The sequence below is a fragment of the Castor canadensis genome, chromosome 4 (genome assembly GCF_047511655.1).
Source record: "Castor canadensis chromosome 4, mCasCan1.hap1v2, whole genome shotgun sequence".
NCBI classification, from domain to species: Eukaryota; Metazoa; Chordata; class Mammalia; order Rodentia; family Castoridae; genus Castor; species Castor canadensis.
In genome coordinates this window covers 98802255-98823545 of record NC_133389.1, presented here as the reverse complement: position 1 = coordinate 98823545, position 21291 = coordinate 98802255, and the positions used below count along the sequence as shown (strand labels likewise).

The 21291-nt window shown below is 35.9% G+C and overlaps 1 protein-coding gene across 3 annotated transcripts in view; it reads right to left on the bottom strand.

Annotated features, from left to right (window-relative positions):
- The window catches only part of Arhgap15 (Rho GTPase activating protein 15), a 586717-nt gene that overhangs the window by 474254 nt on the left and 91172 nt on the right, over window positions 1-21291 (bottom strand). For all 3 annotated transcript variants that reach the window (XM_074070670.1, XM_074070671.1, XM_074070672.1), the window contains one exon: window positions 17414-17501. In XM_074070670.1, the coding sequence (XP_073926771.1) occupies window positions 17414-17501 (88 nt within the window). The remainder of the gene's footprint in view (window positions 1-17413; window positions 17502-21291) is intronic.

The following is a 21291-nucleotide window of genomic DNA, read 5'->3' as shown; positions in this document are numbered from 1 at the left end:
CCATCAAAATGAGTCATGATATTTCAATCAGTGAAAGATTGTTTTTACTGATTCATCTATACTCTGCCACCCACAAGATTAGTATTTTGGAAGATATCAAAGCATGACAATGATGTCTTTGTCAAGTGTTTGTGATGAAGAAATATTAAAAATAAGATACTTCTTACAAACTTAATTAAATTATAGGGTACTCAAAACGAATAAAAATAATCATTAAGAATACAAAATGAAAGAATTTATCTTTCCAATATAAAACAGCCAGGGGTGAAATAGAATTATTTTAATATATGAAGCACTTTTTATATGCCAGGAAATTTCCTAAGTGCTTTACAACTAGGAGTTCATTTAAGTCTTAAAACAACTCTGTGAGGTAGATCTTATTATTATCACCATGTTACAGGTGAGAAAGTGCCAGAATGGTTCTATGGTTCTGCATTGTAGACCTTTCCCAAGGAAATACAGCTATAAAAGGAGGGACAGAATTTAAATGCAAGCAGTGTTGCTTCATAATCTACTTTTTTTTTTTTTTGGCAGTATTAGTGTTTAAAGTCAGGATCTTGGGCTTGCTAGGCAGGTGCTCTACCACTTAAGCCATGCCTCCAAGCCTTTTTCACTTTAATTATTTTTCAGGTATGATTTCTTATTTTTGCCTGAGGCCTGGCCTAAACTTTCACTCTCTTACCTATCCCTAGCTAACTAGAACCAGAGGTACATGCAACCATGCCTGGCTTATTGATTGAGATGAGCTCTGGCTAAATTTTGCCCAGGCTGCCCTATAATTGTGATCTTTCCACTGTCAGCCTCCCAAGTACAGAGATTACAGGCATGAACCTGAAAATTGAATATACACCATAATCATACTCATGCTGAAAGAATTTGGGGAAAGATATGCTTTCTTACAAGACTTCAGAAGAGAATAGCCATCTTGTTTTTGTCTCTCTCTCCCAACCTTGATCTTGCTTTAGGTCCTTTATGCCAGCAGTTTACCTTAGACTGATTCCCAATTTTCACATAGGCTTGCTCCTTCTCCATCTAAGGTCACATTATCCAGCTAAGGTCACACCATCATGAGTCTTCATTGTCTTATATGAAAGAGCTGTTCTCAAGCACTCCTGTCTTCTCTATCTCATTCATGTTTTAATATTACTTTTCCTAACTGAAATTGACATAGACATATTTTTATATTGACTGTGTCCCCCCCAGTTAAGCTGAACACCCTCCATTACCTTGACCTTCCTGTCTCTGGCACTCTTCATGGTCTCATGTCTTCACATCCTGTCTAATTCATCAATCTTTATTGTTTTTTATCTAAAAAAAAAAATCCCACTTTCTGATTTCTTTGTACTCTCATGCTGTTTCCTGGTGGTTTCTGGTGTCACTTAAACCATCAAGCAAGCTGGACACAAATGGCTCACGCCTGTAATCCTAGCTACTCGGGAGGCATTGATCAGGATGATTGCGGTTTTAAACCAATGTGGGCAAATAGTTCACTAGACCCTATCTCGAAAAAACCCTTCACACAAAAGGGCTGATGGAGTGGCTCAAGGTGTAGGCCCTGAGTTCAAGCCCCAATGCCACAAAAAACCAAAACAACAACAAAAAAAACCACAATAAGCTTTGTACAGACTCCAGTGTCCTAGGATCTTCTGTTTCTACTGCCTTTCATGTCCAAGCCTATTTCCTTAACTTAATAGTCTTTTCAACCAACTCTCCACTTTCCCTGTCTCCTAATGATACCTCTTTCATGTACTTGTTCAAGTAGTAATCTTCCTCATATTTCCAAATTCTAGAAAAAATATCTTTTGACTACTCAGTTTAGCAAGATAAAAAAATAAAGGTTACCTTCTTCAGTGGGCTTTGATTCTGCTTAGCAAAATTTTTGTGTTCTTAGTCACTTTCTCTGCTTCTTCATGATAGCTCTCTACCAAAGGTTTAGCCCTTACAAGTCTAGTCTGTCATATGGTTTGCACCTACTGCACAAAGATCACAGAGCCCTTGTGCTACAGCACTTACAATTATTCATACTTCATAGTCACTCTGTATAATCAGAATAAACAAGTGAAAAATATAAATTTTATATTCCTCATTCTTCCCCATACCAGCCATGTTACGTGTTTTCATAGTATTTATGCACTTATAAACAGGATGGACAGTTATAATGGAAAATATCCAGATTCAATCCTTTGTAGTAGTCAATAAAAATAAACAATTCATCTCAAAAAGACAGCTTACAAAAACAGAAATACATAGGAACTTAAAGCATGTCACTTCCATTTATCCTGACATTATAAAGCAAGAGATCTTATGGCATGATGAAAGCAAATAAAGATTTGAGGTGAATTTAGAAGTATAACAGAAAAACTAAAGTTATTTAGTAAAATTAAAGGCCTTACATACATTTGCCTTAAAAAGAGAAAACTAAGATATGGAGGTAGGGGGCTGTGTAAAAACGGACTTGACCACTATTTCATTTTCACACAGCTAAGATAGAAAGATCCAGGCTGGGAAGAACAACTTCAGGAAACGGAGATTATTAGAAGGGAAATTTTTCAGTATTTAAGTGTTAAACATTGGAAAAGTAGTTCAGAAAAGTTGTAGAATTTGTTTGGAAGACAATCAAGATTTTATTCAAGAAGCCTGAAATTAAAGAATCCTTTAATAGAAAACATATTTCTGATTCTACAGCTATGAAAGACACAAAAAAATCTGCTAATGAACTGCGTGATGCCAGTGGATCATATCAAATATCATTATAAAAATAAACTTTTAAAAAATTGACCAAATATGGATTTAAATCTAAAAATGTTTATGGCATATCTCTTCTGGGGTAAACTTAAAATAGAATGGACTGATTTTTAAAATATTTAAATAGAACTTTTTAAGAGTTACTGCTTTTTGGACAATGAAGCATAAAAGCCGGTTCTGAGAGCAATGAGAAGTCATTAAAAATGAATCTTAGGTCTTATCCACTTCCTATTTTTATTATTCTTTTAGTCCATCTCCATCATTTCCTAATAATAGCTGGCAAAATGTTCTCTATATAGTGTTTTTCCTCTTACTTAGATTAAACCTTTGGGTTTAGTTTGCCATTTTACGAGATATTTGAAGTACATTGCCTTTTAATGCATATTAAGAAAATATCAAAGGCCAGATGCTCTTTTGCTTGATGGTATTTTCCATGATGAAGATTAGGCATATGTGTAAGCAACAAATCACTGGGTTGCTCATTCTCTCTCTCTTATTACTCAATGTGTTTGTTAAAAAAGATGAAGCTCAGATTTTATGAAATAGATTCTTAGCTACCATTTTTTATTTTGGATTAATTGCTCTTTTGAAGTATGGACTCAGATTGTCCTTATCATTTTGAAACATGAAACACAAAATCTGTTTAGAGGAATTAAGTTTGATCACATAACTCGTTTAGATTCTGGAAAATCGTTCATGGAGGAGGACAAAACTCACTTATAAATTCTCATTTGAGTAAAATGATTTAGGAAAGAGTGCTGAATGAATACCTGATCCTATTAATGCCTAAAGTATGGCCCCTGTCAACACAGAAGAGGCTACTTTGATTATAAGATGTGAGTTTTATGTATATGAATGAATATAAATGATGTTAATAATAACTAAAATTGTTTCTACAGTGAAATTTCTCAGTATATTACATGACCAAATCAAACCCAATTTTCAGAAAAGTGGACCTCTGTTAATGATTTGGGGCACTAGAATGTTGTGTGCTATTTGTTTTATTTATTTATTTTTTCATGAGGAAGTATTATCTCTTTTTAAAGAAATAGATACTCATTGCATTAATTTCTGAATCAAAACCTCATCAAAATAAAAATAGCTTCTATTGAACTTACTTTTATTGTATGCTGATACTCTTCTATATTTACATTATATGCAAAGCTGATTTACAACAAGGTGAGTACCTTCCGCATTTTTGATGCCTCAGGTGCTTTTCTAAGTCTTTTCTTAGACTGTTGTCCATTCCATCAACCCTGCTTAAGCCATATGCTCTCTCCTCTTTGGATGAACAGTCATTTTCTTGGTGTGCCAGGCCAGGCTGCCAGAGTGTAGGTGAGTTTTTAGCTCCTTCCACATTTGGATGGTGTGGGATCAGACTTTGTGAAGAGCACCCCCAAGAGTGGGGTCAGAGTCTATATGTACATGCAAGCACACGAGGACTCTGAGGGATGAATTTAATACAAAGGGAAGCAGGAAATTGGGAAGAAACAAGGCAGATGTATTCCTTCTCCTTCTTCCATTCCCTCGGTATGATAGTCTGCTTGCAACTTCTTCAAATAGTTTGTTTGCAACTCCGTTCCAAGTTGCCCAGTGACCTCTCTATCTCTTTGAGGCTGACTATGGGATTGTAGCCACTTCCTAACATATCCCGCTTTATTTTTCATTTTTTTTAACTTCAGTCTATGTCTTAGATTTGTACCTCCCAATAAAGCATGACACTTAAATCAGACTTTGTTTTCTAAAGAAAAATGGCTGACACAACTGTTACTCTCCCTGTGACAGAGATAAATAGTTCTCCACCAAAACATATGCTTGAATGTCTAGAATTGTTATTAGGAAGCAGCTCACTAGCATAAGACCCCAATTTTTCGTAGTCCCTTTTACATCGACATGTAGCCATTGGAATCTGAGTAAAAGACATAAGATGCTTCTGGGCTAAGGGTTTTTAAATAGTGTGTATATTTCCTTGTTCACTTTACCTTTCCCTTATTCTGCCACTATTCTTAACCACTGTACTCTTTTGCTTCAAATATAATAACAATGATAATAAATACAATTGAGATTCATTATGTAAGCTATGTTACAGGCATATGATATCAATTTTGTCACATACAGATCTATGAGGTAAAGGTACTCTTACTAGCCCCATGTTGCAGTTGAGATAACCAAGAATTGTAGCACAGCAAATAAAACATGAACTTGACATCTCTAGTCTAGGTGTTCTAACTTGAAATCTCTTGATTCTACTGCTTCCCAGCACCTTTCAATTTAGTAGTGAATTTTTACAAGGATAAATATGTATATTCTATACTTTTTGAAAAAATGCATGTAGAGAGAGTTCATTTCATCTTAGAGAAATACAAACTATAAAACAGATGTATTACATTGACTAAAATGATAAACCACAGAGTCAAGCTTTATAATTAAAATAGTTTTCTGAAAGAGCCTGAGGTGAAGCTTATTGAGGGACAGTATGCTGTTATCCATTTATAAAGCATCCTATCAATTTCATAGATTTTTGTGCTTATTAAAAATTATGTAAGATACAGAATTTATTGTGGTTAATGGTCAAATCTTGAAAAAATGATAACCAGAGAACATGGCTTCATTTATAGTAATATTGATCACTGAAATTTATTTTTTCCTTATCAAGCTTGTGTTAATAATACAATGGAATTCACTTCACCTTTTTCTTCCTTTAATTCTGTTTCTTCCTCTCATGCTTCAGGTTTTTGGGTCTAAACATTTTTAAATTGTTGAATGTACTATGAGGCCTTATAATGGTACAAACAATGGATATTCTAATAAATTGCACCAACAACCATTCTGACTTTGCAAGAGTACTATCATTACAAGAATTAAAGTACTAAACTGTGACTTAGAAATGCTTTTATTAGGTTTAGATGGTAGAGGTATTTTGTCCCTCCATCTTTCATAACCTCGGACAGAGGTCTATATAAGGACTCAATACTCACTCTACAAAGATGAAATCATTTTGTGTTCATTTTGCATGGAATGTTCAATAATTCATGAATAGCTTTCTGATTGAAACTATTTTCATCTTTTTGTTAAATCATATCATTTTTACATCCATGAATAAATTCACTTTTTTTAAAGTCATTCTACAGCAAATGAGCATTAAATGTATTGCATTATTTAATTAATACTTTTGTTCATTACTTACACTGAAAGTAAACAGTATTAAAAAGAGTAAATGAATTATTTTAATGAATCTTTTTATACTATTCCTTTTTTGCTTCCAAGAACATGGCTGAATGAGTGGTTTGGGAAAGTTATTCATTTACTAAATGCCTTGGAAGCTTCCTGTCATTAGAATGAAAATTTTTTAAACAGTCTAACTCACTTAAGTACAAATTATAATGGTGGTTACCAGGGGCTCAGGGGTATGAGGAGAGTGTGATGAAATGTTGGTCAAAGGGTATAAAGTTTCATTTGGAAAAGAAGAGGAAGTTCTGGAGACCTATTGTATCGCATTGTGACTATAATTAATGTGCTGTATACTTGAATATAGCTAAGAGAATAGATTTTAAATGTTCTCCCTACAAAGAAATGAGTATGTTAGGTGATAGATATGATAATTAGTTTAATCTCATCATTCCATAATGTATATATGCACCAAACCTCACTCTGGACCCCATGAAAGTTTAATTTAAAAGTAAAATCTGGAAGTTGGGGGAGGAACTCACTGGTAGAGTGCTTGCATTACATATATGAAGCACCCCTGGGTTTGATTCCCAGTATAGCCAAACAAAAATAAAATATGCCACTAGATGACTCTGATTAAAAGTATTAGTACAGGTTGGATGTGGTGACTTACATCGGCAATCTCACCTATTCAGGAAGCAGAGATCAAAGGGATCAAGTTTTCAGGCCAGTCTGGGCAAAAGTGAGGACTCCCCCCATTTCATCAAAAAGCTTGGGTTGGTGTGTAATACCCATAATCCCAGCTACAGGGGAGGAGCAAGTAGTTTGATCACAGTCCAGACCAGCCCAGGGAGAAAACATGAGAGCCTATCTGAATAATAACTAAAGGAAATAGCACTGGGGGCAAGGTTCGAGGGATAGACACCTCTTAGCAAGTGTGAGCACCCAAATTTAAGACCCCAGTGCTGTCAAAAACAAAACAAAAAAAAAAAAAAAAAAAGAAAAAAATTGGTACAATGTAAAATGAAAAAGACAAAAGTTGCAAAGACTCTGATACACAATCAATATGAGGATTATATTGAATATACTGACTTCAGAAACACACAACTTTTAGGAGAGAAGTATTTGCTAAACTGTTTATTGTACTTTTGAATTTATGCTAAAAATGACACTCTTATCTGATGAGTGCATGATGAATATAACATAAACTGGATCTCATCCCCCTCACTGATGAGAAGGAGGTCCACTTGGTCTGATTGTTGGTAAATCTGGAGACAAGATAAATTTCTCAATCCAGAAAGACTTTACTCCATGCTTTTGACTTTGTAAGATGTAATATGATTCTGGAGTCATATGACACCATTCGGGTTTGCAGTTGTTACTCACTGATATAATGAAATACCTAGTTCTCCTTGCATTAATCACCCTGCTTGGTCTCTTTGCACTAGAACGTCTGTTCTATTAATGACCATTTTATTAATGGTTAAAGACATAAGAAGATGTCAAAATATGTCATTAGTAAAAAGATGACCTGTGATTTACTAACACAACACAGTGGCTTAAATATTAGAGATTGCTCAATGATATTTGCAGAATGAACAAATGAAGATATATAAAGCCAGAGCATTCTTATAAGATCAGTTTCTCTGAGAAAGAATCACCCGTACTTAAATCTATGGTTCTGTAGCATATTTTCTTATGTTTTTATCAGTTTAGTCAAGGTTTATTACAATAATCCTATTTATGTTTTTATCTCTACCATATTATAAGTGGGGATCAAATATTTTCCACCTCAATTTATCTTAGGTTTAAAAAAATTATGTGACACCTGGTAAAGGTTCTTATAAAAAATAAGTAAATAAATGCTATAAATAAAGAGCCTTTTCTTCATAAAACAATCTGTCAATGGGTTTTGTTTAGCTAGGAATAAAAATTTGCAATATCCCATGCATACATTCTCTACCCCACACATCAAGCAGAAAAGCTAAAAAATCACAAAAATGCAGCAGGCACCTAGGAGGTAAGTCACAAGTGAGGTGCCACAGAGTCAACTAAAATACTTTGGATATTAAAATAAGTAAGGGTATCAGAAAAATTCAAGTAGTATGGGTCAAGCCCTGGAGGATAAATAAAACTGACAACTGCTACTCTAGAACTTGTCTAGCACTGGATGAAACAAGTAACAATAAAGGTGTGCTTGAAGCAAAAGTTTTGTTCCTGCACCAAATGAGAAGAAACCATGAGCCTAGAAGAATCAGCTGTCTCCCTTGTTGGGCCCCACTATGGGTCCAAGCCATATGTCTTTTCTGACACACAAGGTCATACTTTTACTTAGTGTATGCTTGCTGAAAGAAAAGCCACTATAGATTATTCTAAGGGGAAGATACTGGAGAATACCAGCATAAATTACTGAAGATTTGCCTCTGGTAGCAAATCTCAGCCCATGGCATAGCCCCTCAAGTTTTCTTTCACCGTATCTTCCAACTCACCTAAAAGCTCATTTCTCTTGTAGCTCTACTTTTCCATTCTCAGTCATTGTTCATGTTTTTCATTTCCCTGTATTCCCTGCCCACAAATCTTACATATTGCAATTATAACCATCCTTTAAGGCCCAATTCCAATCTTTCACAGATGTGTACTCTACCTTCTTTAAATCTTACAAAAGAAAAGAAAAAAGAGAGAGATAAAAACAAAAACAATCTCCACTATGTTTCTCATTTCATCTCATCCTATTTTTTAGCACAGATTTTAGAAGGCAAAGACTATATCATGATTATATCTCTATGCCTTATATGTAGCCCTAACGAGCAAGCTGTTCATTGTAGGATTTTAATACATATTCTTATGAAGTCTTTTCCCACCAAAGCTTACATAAATAGCACAAACTTGATTAACCAAATGCATACTTAAAGTGAGGTAGATAGTAATGAGAAGTTATGTTATTTGGTTCAACTTTCTCACTGAAAACAATGAAAAAATACTGCATAAAAGATTTCTTTTCAAAATTACTTCAGAAGAATTGAAAATCTAAAATGACAATGAGGACTGCCAATGTAAATTTTTAATATGATAGGAATCTGAACCTAGAGAGGGAAGATGAATATCAAAGCAATATAACTGCATTTTTTCTGAGGTCATTTATTTAGATTATGCATTTGAGCTTTATTCAATTAGCCTCACAGTATAGTGGAACAAGGCCTTGCCCAAGGTCTTATAAAATGATAAGGGATAAGGGAAAGCCAATATTAAACTTGTTCTCTTTCTCCAGTCCCCATAAAAGACAACCTTGTGGACGATAAATGTAAGAGATGAAAACAATAACAACAAAAAAAAGGCGAGTGTTGTTGCTCATCTGTAGCCCAACTTTCATGAAGATACAACCAGAGAATTTTATTCCATGAACTGAGGTCATCAGTCACTAAGAGCATCCCAAACCCCTGGAGAAAAATCTAAAACACTCAGGAATAGAATACATTTATCCTATGCCTAGAGAACCACTCATGATAATATTTCAACCACAATGATTAGCACATGGTCAAAGATACTCAGATATACTAATCAGGATAAAAAGTACTGAGTAAGAACCATAAGAAACAAATTGGCCTGGACTTCGGATGTTAGAATCACAAGACACAGAAAATAAAACAACTATGCCTCCTAGTTTTACCAAAAATATAATGTAGTCTTCAAAATAATTAACCATACCAAATTACATAATAAATTTAAAGAAGAAAAAAAGAACTGCTAGAGATAAAAATCATAATAATTGAAATGAGAAACAATGTTTATCATATAAGGAGACAAAATTAAAGAACTAGAAGATAGAAAATACTCATAATGTAGCTCAGAAAGACATAAATATAGAAAAAAAAAAGAATGTTTAACACAGGTTTCACTGGATGCTTATATAAGAGGCGCTCAAACTGCTTTTGCTGAAAAGCACTGACTCCTTTACTTGAGCATACAAATTAATTAAAGCAGGAGAAGCTTGGCATCCCTGCTTCCATTTTGTATCTGTCTTTGCTCTAAGCCACTCTCTTTACAGTCACTTGGTAATCACCTTGGATTCCAGAAAAGACAGATCTGATAATCTTTTTATGACAATGAACTGGAGCACCTGGAGCTGTGACCCTCCCAGTGAGGATAATTATCCCAAGAGTCCTCTCAAACAGGAACCAGATTACTCCCTCCAGGTGATAACTTCCAAAACTGGACTAGACCACCTGCCTGACCAAGATTGTCGATTCTAACAGTAATGAGACCAATCAAACCATACCTGTGATTGGGACTGTTTAACTATGTATACCACTGTCCCCTTCCCCAGTTCTTTTGTCTATTTAAACCTACAGCTCATGCCTATACCCTGAAGATGGCTGAAGATGAGCTGAGTGCTTACTCTACTTCTTCCCAAGACATGTCCCAAGCCCTGTAATAAACCTCCTTTCTCTGCCTCCACCAGGCCTCTTTATTTGGCATTTAGGGATGGGTGGCCAGACCTGGCATATGGAATCTCAGGAGTTTGGGCCTTAGGTCCGAAACTCTGGTTTCACTTGGAAGAAGATGAGAGAAAATATAAAACAAGCTCCATTTGAAAGGATGAAAATTTCTAAAGCATATTCATGACAACAATAAACTATTTCTAAAAAGCACAGCAATCCAGGCAGGAAAAATAAAAATAGTTTCATATTTGTGTCTATCATGATGAAAATGTGGGAAAAGAAAGGTAATGAGAAAAATAGCAGTTATTCTAAGAGGTGACATCTGTGTTAGGGTGAACAAAAAATAAGCCACCTTAGCATGGGACCTTCCACCCTTGCAGGCAGCTTACTGACACCCCACCACCCACAGGAAGGACCACATCTAGCCTCAAGGAAATAACAAGCCACCACCTCACCAGGGGATTAGAGCTGAGCAACTTATCTACCTAGTTTCCACTTATCTCCTCTAAAGTCCCCTAGTGATGATTGACTTCACTCCCACCTGGTGGGGTTTCCCCTTTAGACTGCTCCCCTATATCTACTCCAAGTCTTCCCAAACAATAAACCCTGTGCTGGCATTTGAACTCTCCCTCTGCCTCTTTCATTTCTCACATTCTGGATTGCAATAATGGGTGACAGACGCCAGTGAAATGGTATTTTTGATGTAATGAAAGAAAATGACTATTGACTCAAAGGTCTATATCTAGAGAGAATTTATTTTTCCAAAATGAGAAAGAAATAGAGACTTTTTCAAATAAGCAGACCCTGAGGTAGGATTTTACCACAGGACTCAGAACACGGGAATTTCTCAAGGTATACTTTAAGGAAAAGGAAAAGTGATTCTAGAAAGCAAATCTAAGCTTCAGGAAGAAATAAATATCAAAGAACACTGACATATTGGACAAATGTAAATCAACATTGATTCTATTAAAGAGAAAAAATGATGTCTTATGGTACCATGAGTGAAATAATACCACACATCAAGGGGATGTATCATGAAGGGAAACATTAGGTTACAAATATTCTAAGGTAATACTGAGGTGGGGTAGACAGATGAGGAAACAGGGATAATTTTATTGTGTTATTAAAATCTAAAGAGCCAGACTTAGACACTGGAATAAGGAAGTAAAACTAAAAAGTCAGAGAAGCTAGCCACCCTCTCCCATCTTCTTTTAGATGTTAAGCTACAAGCACAGGGCTGTCTGGATCCACCTTTGTCTTTGAGATGTTAACAAGCTCCAAGGCTCCTTTGATGAGGGGAGGGACAAAAGGAACAAAAGGCAGTCTAGCATGAGGAAGTCCCAAAGCATGCCTATTGTCCCTGTGATGTGAGGAGGGCTGATGACACCTCCCAACTTTAGCACCCATTTAAGGCACCCAGATCCAATATTTTAATGACCACATGCATTCCTCTAAGTGGAAAATATAAGACCAGAGATGGAGGGCACCATTTTGAGTCTCTACTCCCATTTCCTGCATGGGGAGGAGGAAGTGTTTCTCCTTTTCTCCTCATTTTTATCCTGTTACATTAAATTCCTTTCCTAATAAACTTTACCATTATTTTTACTACATTTTTATATCTTGCCTGAATTCTTCCCTTACTGGATGCAAGACTCAGATATTTGCCAGTGCTAAACTTTCTGGTAACAATATCTTGAAAGATCTGAGGAGCTTTAGTCTTTGATCTGTGTCAGTGTTGCAATCCTAGGCTAACTACTAACAGAACAAAAACCAAGCATATCACTCCTAATCCAGTAGAGAAAAAGATGCGATGACAATATATTAAAAAACAGAAAAAGCGAGACATACTTACAAAAGAAGCTGGAAACAGAGGAAACATATGCTATGATTCCATTCACATAAACTCAAAACTGGATACACTGAACTGCATGTTTAAAGGATATAGATAGAGATGGGAAATAATAATTGAAGGTAATAAAATAATGAATAAAATGCAGGTTAATGGCTAACTCTGGGGTAAGGATAGAGGCTGTGATGACAGAGACAGGGCTGGGCTTCTGGAGAGCTGGCAGGGTACATTTTTTGACTTTGGTGATTTATATATCAAGATTTTTTTAAAATATAAGAATATGAATACTCTCCTTTTTTAATTCAGAAAATCTATATGTGGAAAACCCAGCAGTTTTCAAATGTTCCTTCTTGGTTTGGACCAAGCTTCTTCTGTTTGAGGGCAACTGAACAAAACAGAGATTATGTATGTAATCATATAAGGAGGATAGATGTCCTTTCTTTGTAAAAATGGTCTTTTAATCCAGAAATATTATCCTTTCTAGATTTTGAATTGTGGCATTTTATAATGTCTCTTTATATGATAAACATTGTTTCTCATTTGTTATGAAATGATAATGACAATAGACAATTGGTTATTATTTAATGTCCTCATTGTCCTCACTAAAAAGCAAGAACAGAATGGGTAGTCCTCTTTGTCCTTTAAAAGGCCTATGAGGATCTAGAGTCAGTGAATCACTAATTTACATAGACAAGTGATGTGATGATTCTTGGCTATTTTTGGGGGAAGGCACTTTTGATAAAAATGTCACTTGGCTACTGCTATGGATTGAATGTTTGTGTTCCCCCAGACTTCATAAGCTAAATCTGAAACCCCAGGATGATGGCATCAGGAGGTGGCACTTTGGGAAGTGATCAGCTAAATGAGGGTGGAGCCTTCATGAATGGGATTAGTGCCCTTACATGAAGAGACTGGAGAGCTTCCTCTCTTTTGCTCTCTGCCATGTGAGATTACTGATATATTAATAATGTCACTATTTTGTGACTTGGCCAAAATGGCAACCCTGCACCTTAGCAGAAATTCCCATGCTCTAAGACAGCCCCACCCTTACCAGAGACTACCACACAAGTGCTAACTTCCTTAACCTCCCCCTTCTATAAAAGCCATGCCTCGCCCAGAGTCTGGCTGCACCATCTTTCTCTGGTCAGCCTGGTGGTTTGAGCTTGCCATTACTTTGCTCTTGGACGTGAGACTTTTCTCTCGAGCTTTCTTTGTGAGTGGTGTTTTTCCTAACATTTTGGTGCCATGACTTGGATCGGGGTGCACAAGTTTTCTCTTAGAAACTTGCCTCCAACAGACTCTGCTCCTCTGGCTGATTACCTACCTTATCTTAATCTTCTCAGGGAACTTCTCAGAGAGCATGCAGACCAGATCCTGCCATACCCTATAACATTTCTGTTAAACCAGGGCACCTTGTTCTCCTAAAGGATCTTCTACCCTCTCCATTGGGACTTCAGTGCACCAGCCCTCATCTGGTCATTCTCACAGCACCCACTGCTGTCAAGCTCAATGGAATCCCCCAGTGGCAGCACCTCTTAAGGAATGGAATCTTCTAGGGAATAACATTTCACAGTGGTTCTCCTGGCTAATGCCCATCCTAATGCCTATATTTCTTGCTCTCCTATTCTTAAGCTTCCTCCCTTGTATCATAATCAGTTGTACCTCCAGGGATATCAACCTCCCCAAAACTGTCCAGAGGACTGCTATGAGGGCCCCCACCAGGACGCAGGAGTCTGAGGATCTCACCCCACACAATGCCCCCTGACAGCAGGAAGCAGCTAAGAGGCTGACGCTTAGCCCCAATTCCTGATCCTAAGGCCCTACCCTCATCATTATTAAAGGAAAAATGGGGGAATGATAGAGTAATAATGCCTAACATAAATTCCCATGCTCTAAGACAGCCCCACCCCTACCAGAGACTACCACATGTGTGCTAACTTCTTTAACCTCCCTGTTCTATAAAAACTATGCCTCACCCAGAGTCTGGGCTGTACCAACTTTCCCCTGCCAGCCTGGTGGTTTGAGGCTGCCATTAAACTTTGCTCTTGGACTTGAGACTTTTCTTGTGAGCTTTCTTTGTGAGCAACATTTTTCCTAACAATTACAACAAGAAGATGGCCAACCACACATCAGGAAGCATACCCTCACCAGACACCAGGTCTACCAGGGCCTTGACCTTGAACTTTCCAGCCTTCAGAAGTGTGAGAAATTATTATTTGCTGCTTAAGCTAGCCAGCCTGTAGTATTCTGTGATAGCTGCCCTAAGTGAAAAAGATAGATATGAACTGCATGAACTTCAGTAAGAAAGAAAGTTACTCAGACATGGAATGTAAGATCAGACAGGTCATTCTGTGACATGCTATATTAACTATAAAAATGCTAGCAGTGAGTGCCAATAGAAGATGGGAGCTCTTAGAAAATACTTATGGACATGCAGAAATTACAGGTAGGGCCCTGTATGACTGGTTTACCTCATTTGCAGTATTAGTCAAGGCTCAAACACATTTTATGCTTCCCTTGGATATATATTTCTTTGTTTGAAAGCTATGCATGATAGTATTCCTTAAATTAATAGATTCTCTCTACTATAAATGTCTGAGTCAGTTCAAGTACAAATTGATATGGTACAATAATGTCATAATTATACTCTATACCATACAGTTTAAATATTTATATATTTTGAGAGAAAATTCTAAGAGACTAATTAATAATCAGTTACAGTTATTATGTATTTTTTATTCTTGTTGTACTACTTTCATCCCTTACTAGTTCTGTTGACTGATATACCTATCTCCATTTTACAGGTGAATATTCCAAGCTCAAAGAAACTGAGTAACTTTGTGAGCTACTAAGGGACACGGGTGGTGGGGTGAGGGAGGAAGGGTGCAAAAATAGAATTATGTCTCCTGTGGTTCACCTTCAAAGCTTGCTGTTAGCTACTTTGCTGCTTTATCTCACTGCTGCATTAACATTCAAAGATCATTCTATAAAGATAGTTCCTTTAGACCACATTCTGCACTCACTCATGCAGTTTCTCCTGATCCCTTGGAAGAAAGGACAGGCTTTTTTCCCAGAAGCGCAATGAACACCAGGACACATTTAACAGGGTGCAAGGAAAATTCAGAAACTTGAGCATAAATCTCTTTCAAAATAAAACCACAGCATCTTTAATCAAGGCCTGGCAGTCATCGTATCATTTCTCTGAGTCTTGAATTGGTAAATGTGGGCTATTCCACTAGGCCTTTAATTCTTGGTTAGAAATGAATCCAAGAAGTTGACTAGCAAGACAATTCATGCAGTACAAACATGAATCTGTAATTCTCTTCCCCATTACCACAAAACAGTTAGTTCCTGCCCTGAATTCACTTTGAAGACAATAAGTGCCTCGGAGAAACTATAAGGGCATTGAATATGGGGCCAAAAGTAATAAATAGGGACTGCCAAAAAAATGTTAACTAATTTCATCTACAAGTCAAATCTATCGTCACTTTATAAGTATTCTGAAGGTTGATCTGGAGGCATACAATTAGTGGGCTGACTTGCAAGGTTTGTGTATAATCTAAAAGTAAGTTTTCTTTCACCTGTATACAACTGAACAGTTGGGAAGTAGATCTCCTGGTATGAGGAGATTAAAATAATAAAATAAAAGTAAACCAAACGTTTTAATATGGAATCTAGTCTCTCCCATTTTCCCGGCACATTCACATAAACTCTGTTCCAGTGGAATTCTTCTCACTCAGCAGGGTGAGGATCATCTTCTCAGCAGCCCAGCTCAGCAAGGCAAGAGAATTTCCTCCCTTCCTAACTTCCCCTAAGAGCCATTCAAAGGCAAGACAAAGGCCCTGCCAGTGGATGGGAGTTGTTTTGTGCCTGGCCCCTAGGGGTATTTTATTTTTCTTAAAAAGATTATCTCAACTTTACTGTAGCCAAAAAATAAAAACAAAACAAAACCCTAAATTTCTGAGGCAGCTTAAAATACAAAAGACTGAGATATATTTTTAATTTATTCATAATTAGTTTACAGATTGGACTGCACTGAGACTCCAAAACCAGCAAGCCACTGGGGGATAAAGGGTATTGCAGTTATCAGGAGCAAGCCAAACGTTACCTTTTGTTCTTACTAAAATTTTCTTTTTAAAAAGACATCTCCAAGCAAATTATTTTCTATTTAAAGAGGATTACATAGAAAATATGACTAGTGGCTGGAGAGCAAAGAACTTTCCATCTTTTTATTGTCTGCCAAATCTAAATTAGTTCTTTGTGGTTCATTCCTGCCTGGCCACCCCTGTCCTTGTCACCCATCAGGCCAATGGGCTATGGCAGGATGGTTCCTGCCTAGAGCCCTTCCTAATCAGGAGGCTGTCAGATATATTGCCTGCCTACCATCTCCTATGTCTTGTGGCACTTCTTAGGTTTGGGCAGCAAGGTTTCAGCTAGATGGCCCCTAGCAACTTGCTCTGAATTGGTCCTATTTACCATCACTGTCAAATTTTTGTAGGAATGTGAGGACTTTCTCCAGGTATGATGAAGAAACTACAAATTTCACTTTGTAGTAATGATGGAATACAGAAATTGTATTAGCTCCATTAGATGGAGTCCTAGAACTATTCAGAAAGGTTGCTGGATATAGTGAATGTCACAGACTAAGATAAAAAATCACTTTGTTAACTTAGTGTGTTTCCTCATTGGTAACACCCTATATTAAGGTGCCATTTATAAACAGTTTATTATTATTTATTAATGTGCAAAGCACTTTATAGCATGCTAGATAACAACTTAAATTCATGTATTAAAGATGCACATACATGGTTTAATACGATTTACGTCTTATAATATTCTTTAAAACAGCTTTCCATAGTCTCATCTGTTAAGCATTTATTACTAATGCATTTTATAACATACTTTATAATACATTATTTGAGCAAGTAGCTGCATTTAGTGATTATTTCATAAGTAAGAATAAAGCGCTTATAAATGGCACCTTAATTTAAAGTGTTACCTTCACATTACCAGATACTGCGCACCATTCATCTCATTTTGTGATTATTCTCCAAATGCACCACTTAATAAAAAAGACACTAAGTTCTATTTTCCCTTCATCTGATTAAAAGTTTATTGAGTCATTTCCTCCATTTGCTTTCAGATGCTTGTAGCTCAGAGATTTTAATTTCTGATGAGACCAAATGGTAACAGTAGAAAGAGAACCACTTACCATATTGGACATAGCCTGTTGCTTGGATTCTTTATAAAATTCAATTTTCCGACTAGAAAGAACAATCCAGGAAGTAGACCAGTTTTTCCTTAGGAAAAGAAAAGAGAAAAGAGCATCATTAGTAGAAGTCATTTATAAATATGCTCTGAGGAACATTTAGAATGAGTGCAGACTGTTTTTAACTAGTTTTCCTAAAAGTAGTATTGAGTTTAGATAATAATAAAGATGTTCTGTAAGTTTTTTAAGTGTGATGTTATCTAGTAGATCCTGCTAGGCGCCAGTGGCAAACGTCTATAATCCTAGCTACACAGGAGGAAGAGATCAGGAGGATCACTGTTGGAATCCAGTGATAGTTCACCAGAACTTATCTCAGAAAAATCCATCACAAACAATGGCTGGTGGGGTGGCTCAAGGTGTAGGCCCTGAGTTCAAGCCTCAGTACTGCAAAAAAAAAAGAGTAGATTCTGCTAAAATATTTTTTAACTCCTAACCATCTAATTGTTTGTGCCCATGCACCTCCCTCCCACAAAAAGTCTTTAGTAAGCTAAAAGTAGCAAAGTAAAACTAGAAATCAGAACCCCTTCCTCATTTTTCCTTGTTTTCATTGGTTTAATGTATTTCAGAGTCTGAAAAACAAACCAGCTCTCTAGTCACTGTTTAATTCCAAACATGTTTATAATGTTGAATCTCACTGGAAACCAAATAAATGTAGATAAAAACAGTGATATGATTTTTCCCACTTTGCCCACAAAATTGCCAAAGATTAAAAAAATGGTAATACTTAGGATTAAGAGGGGTGAAGGAATTGAATTCATTCTATATATTACAGGTGGGAATGTAAACTGTTGCATCTTTTCTGGAGTATAATTTCACAATATGTTGTTAATTAATCTAAAAATTTGTATATATCTTTTGACAACCATGTCTACTCATATGAATTTAATTTATTCTAAAGAAATAATCTCACAGGTGGTTAAGGCTACTATGATTTATTAATTCTATACCTAAATAAAAAATAAGATATTGCTTAAGTAAATTGCTTATAATAGATTCATAAATGGAATAATGAACCCTATGCTATAGAAAAGTAATGATGTGGAAAGATTGTAATTCAAAGCCCCTTCTGACTGTTAATTCTGCTCATCAGAAATCCAAATATTGCTCTCCCAATGTGCCTTCCATGAATTCTTCATATATCATTTATGATAAATTAAAATATTAAAAAAAATTTTGTTTTCATTTCCCCCAGTAAAAATAAGTCTTTAATGATAGAAATAATTTCATCATCTTCAGAACCTTTAGAAGCTAGCACATTACCTTGGACTGCCCAGGTACTAAATATTTATTTAGTGAATCAATGATTGTATTTTGACCTGGAAAAAAGCCTGGATATAGTAATAGCTAAATCAGGTAGGAAAATCATAACTTTTAATTTTCTTTTGTACTTTTTAGTGCTTACCAACTTTCCAGCATTGAGGATGTATTACTTCTGTGATTAGAATATGTGTGTTCTTGCCATGAAGATTACTCATTTTTAGGTAATAAACACATTAAGAAGGATAATATAGATAAGTTTCTACACACTGTATTATATTGCTGCAGTTTGTTTTTTTAAAACATTTATTTCAAAATATTTGAACTTAGTTTACAAAAAGTGGTGAAACAAAGTTTACAGGAAGACTTCATTTAGGTCAATAGAAAACCACCCAAAAATATGTTAAAAATGACTTTAACATTTTTGTGCAATTTATTTCTATTTTTCTCTTAGGATTTAGTGCCTTGATTGAAAGGACAGCTTTGATTTAATAAGATTAATATTTACAAAAAAGAATTAGGTTGCTTTTAAATGCCTGAAGCTTTCTTAATGCTATCTCAGTGTGTTAAAAAAAGAGAAAGACACAAACAAAAAACCAAACAGGATAAACAGACACATGATACAATGTGGATTTTCCAATATACAAATATAAGCACTATGTTCTTGTATCCACTTGTCTTCAAATGAAGAGTCAATTTTTTCAACCAAATAATGACAATTTTAGAAAGAAAAAAAATACTTAGATATTTTCCTTCTGCCCTGTTGCCCATTTCTCCTTGTAAATTCCAGCAGGTCATCTATGACCTCAAGTAGGAAGAAGAGAAACTTTAGAAGGACTTCAACCAGGGATCTTTTATCACCCTCCTTCTTTTGACCATATGTGGTCAGGAAGTATGGAACACTCTCACACATGACAAATCCATATTTAACCTGCCTGCTGTATTTCCCACTATAATTTCCATCTTTTGGCAGGGAGATACTATACCTTATTTGCTTCCTATCTATAGAAATTCCTGGATAAATGGTTCTGATTTGAGTCTGTTTCAGATGTTAATCGTTTATAGAACTTGCTGGCAAAATTCTTCCCTTCCTTAAACTTGGAACTGGAATTGCTTAGAACTGAAGTTGCATGAAATTTAATTATCTCATTGTTCTGTCTTAGGACTTTGAACTGCTGTGAACTGTGTCTCTGTTAGGTAACTCAGATGAAAGAACTGAAGAGGGTAAGAACTTCAGGGTTTGGAAGCTTAGTAACACAAACTTTTCTGACACCTTATATACAGTGCTATTTTTATCTTGAATTTACAAATGACGAGCACTGTCTTTATTGTATCAGGATGAAAATCAAACTATTCCAAGGGTTAAATTCTATTGCTTGAGAATTTCATTTCAAAATGAAGAATAAAATGTTGCAGACAAAGTTTTAGATGTTTCTTTTTCATTTCAGTTTTTCCCATAATTTCTTTTAAAATAAAAATGAGCATAAATTTTTTGAATAGGTGATATAAGTTGGATTGTCCAGCTAAGGTTTAGCTTCTCATACAAAAAATGATGAAGGTACTAATGTCTCCATTTATTACTATGAAAATGAGACTAAGAGAGTATTTGTAACTTACTTAAGACCACTCACATTTAAAGTGAAATCCAGTTTCTTGGACAACAAAACCTGCAGTCTATTTACTACTTCATACTGTGCTTTTAAAGGATTAAGTAGCACTAACTTGGTTAAAGATATCATCAGTCAGATTTCAACATAGTTTTGGTTGAAATCCTCAAATTATAAAGACTCATGTGTAGTTTATGACAGCAAATCAGCCATCTGGGTTGTCTTATGAGCTATTTTATCTTATTTTTTAGGAGGATTGGCAAAACCCTACCAATCCTCCAAGCTCAATACCTGAGCTCTCACCAGAGATCTTGACTTATCAAACATGTGTCAAAAATATGAGCTATCATGTTGCATTGGCTCCCACTCTGTACAAGGTATGCCACCTGGTATTTCATATGTATCAAGCATTTTAATTGCTAAGTTGGTCATAAGTATCTGTTGAACATTTATCATGTGCCAAGCGCAATTCTGAGTGATGACTATGTAAAGAAAAATAAGAGCAATCTCAGGGATTTTATCTCTAACCAGAAGAGGACAGACATTAAACATAGAGATAAATCTTCTAAATAACTCTTGGAAGAGAGTGATATACCCATACTTATGAGAAGAAAACTAAAGTTTAATGGACATGCAGGTTGTAAAAATGGGATTGAGGCCAAGTCTCTGAGTATAAAGGCATGCTCATTCTAAGGGATTAGTTGTGTCTAGAGCAGGTGGCAGTCAGCTCTCTTCTTAGTCATATTGAGCACAGCATGTCTAAGCAGAGCCTCATGACAAGGAGAGGGAGATAAAGAACGATTGGTAAAGTAGTACTAGAACCATTTTTTTTTTCTTGGAGCAAAGCTACCTCTTGTCCTGACCTGGGCTGTTCTACAATACAAAAAGTCTATCCTTTTAATCCCTAACTTCCATCCTACCCCATGATCAGCAGGTAAGTTCATCCATCAATAGGAG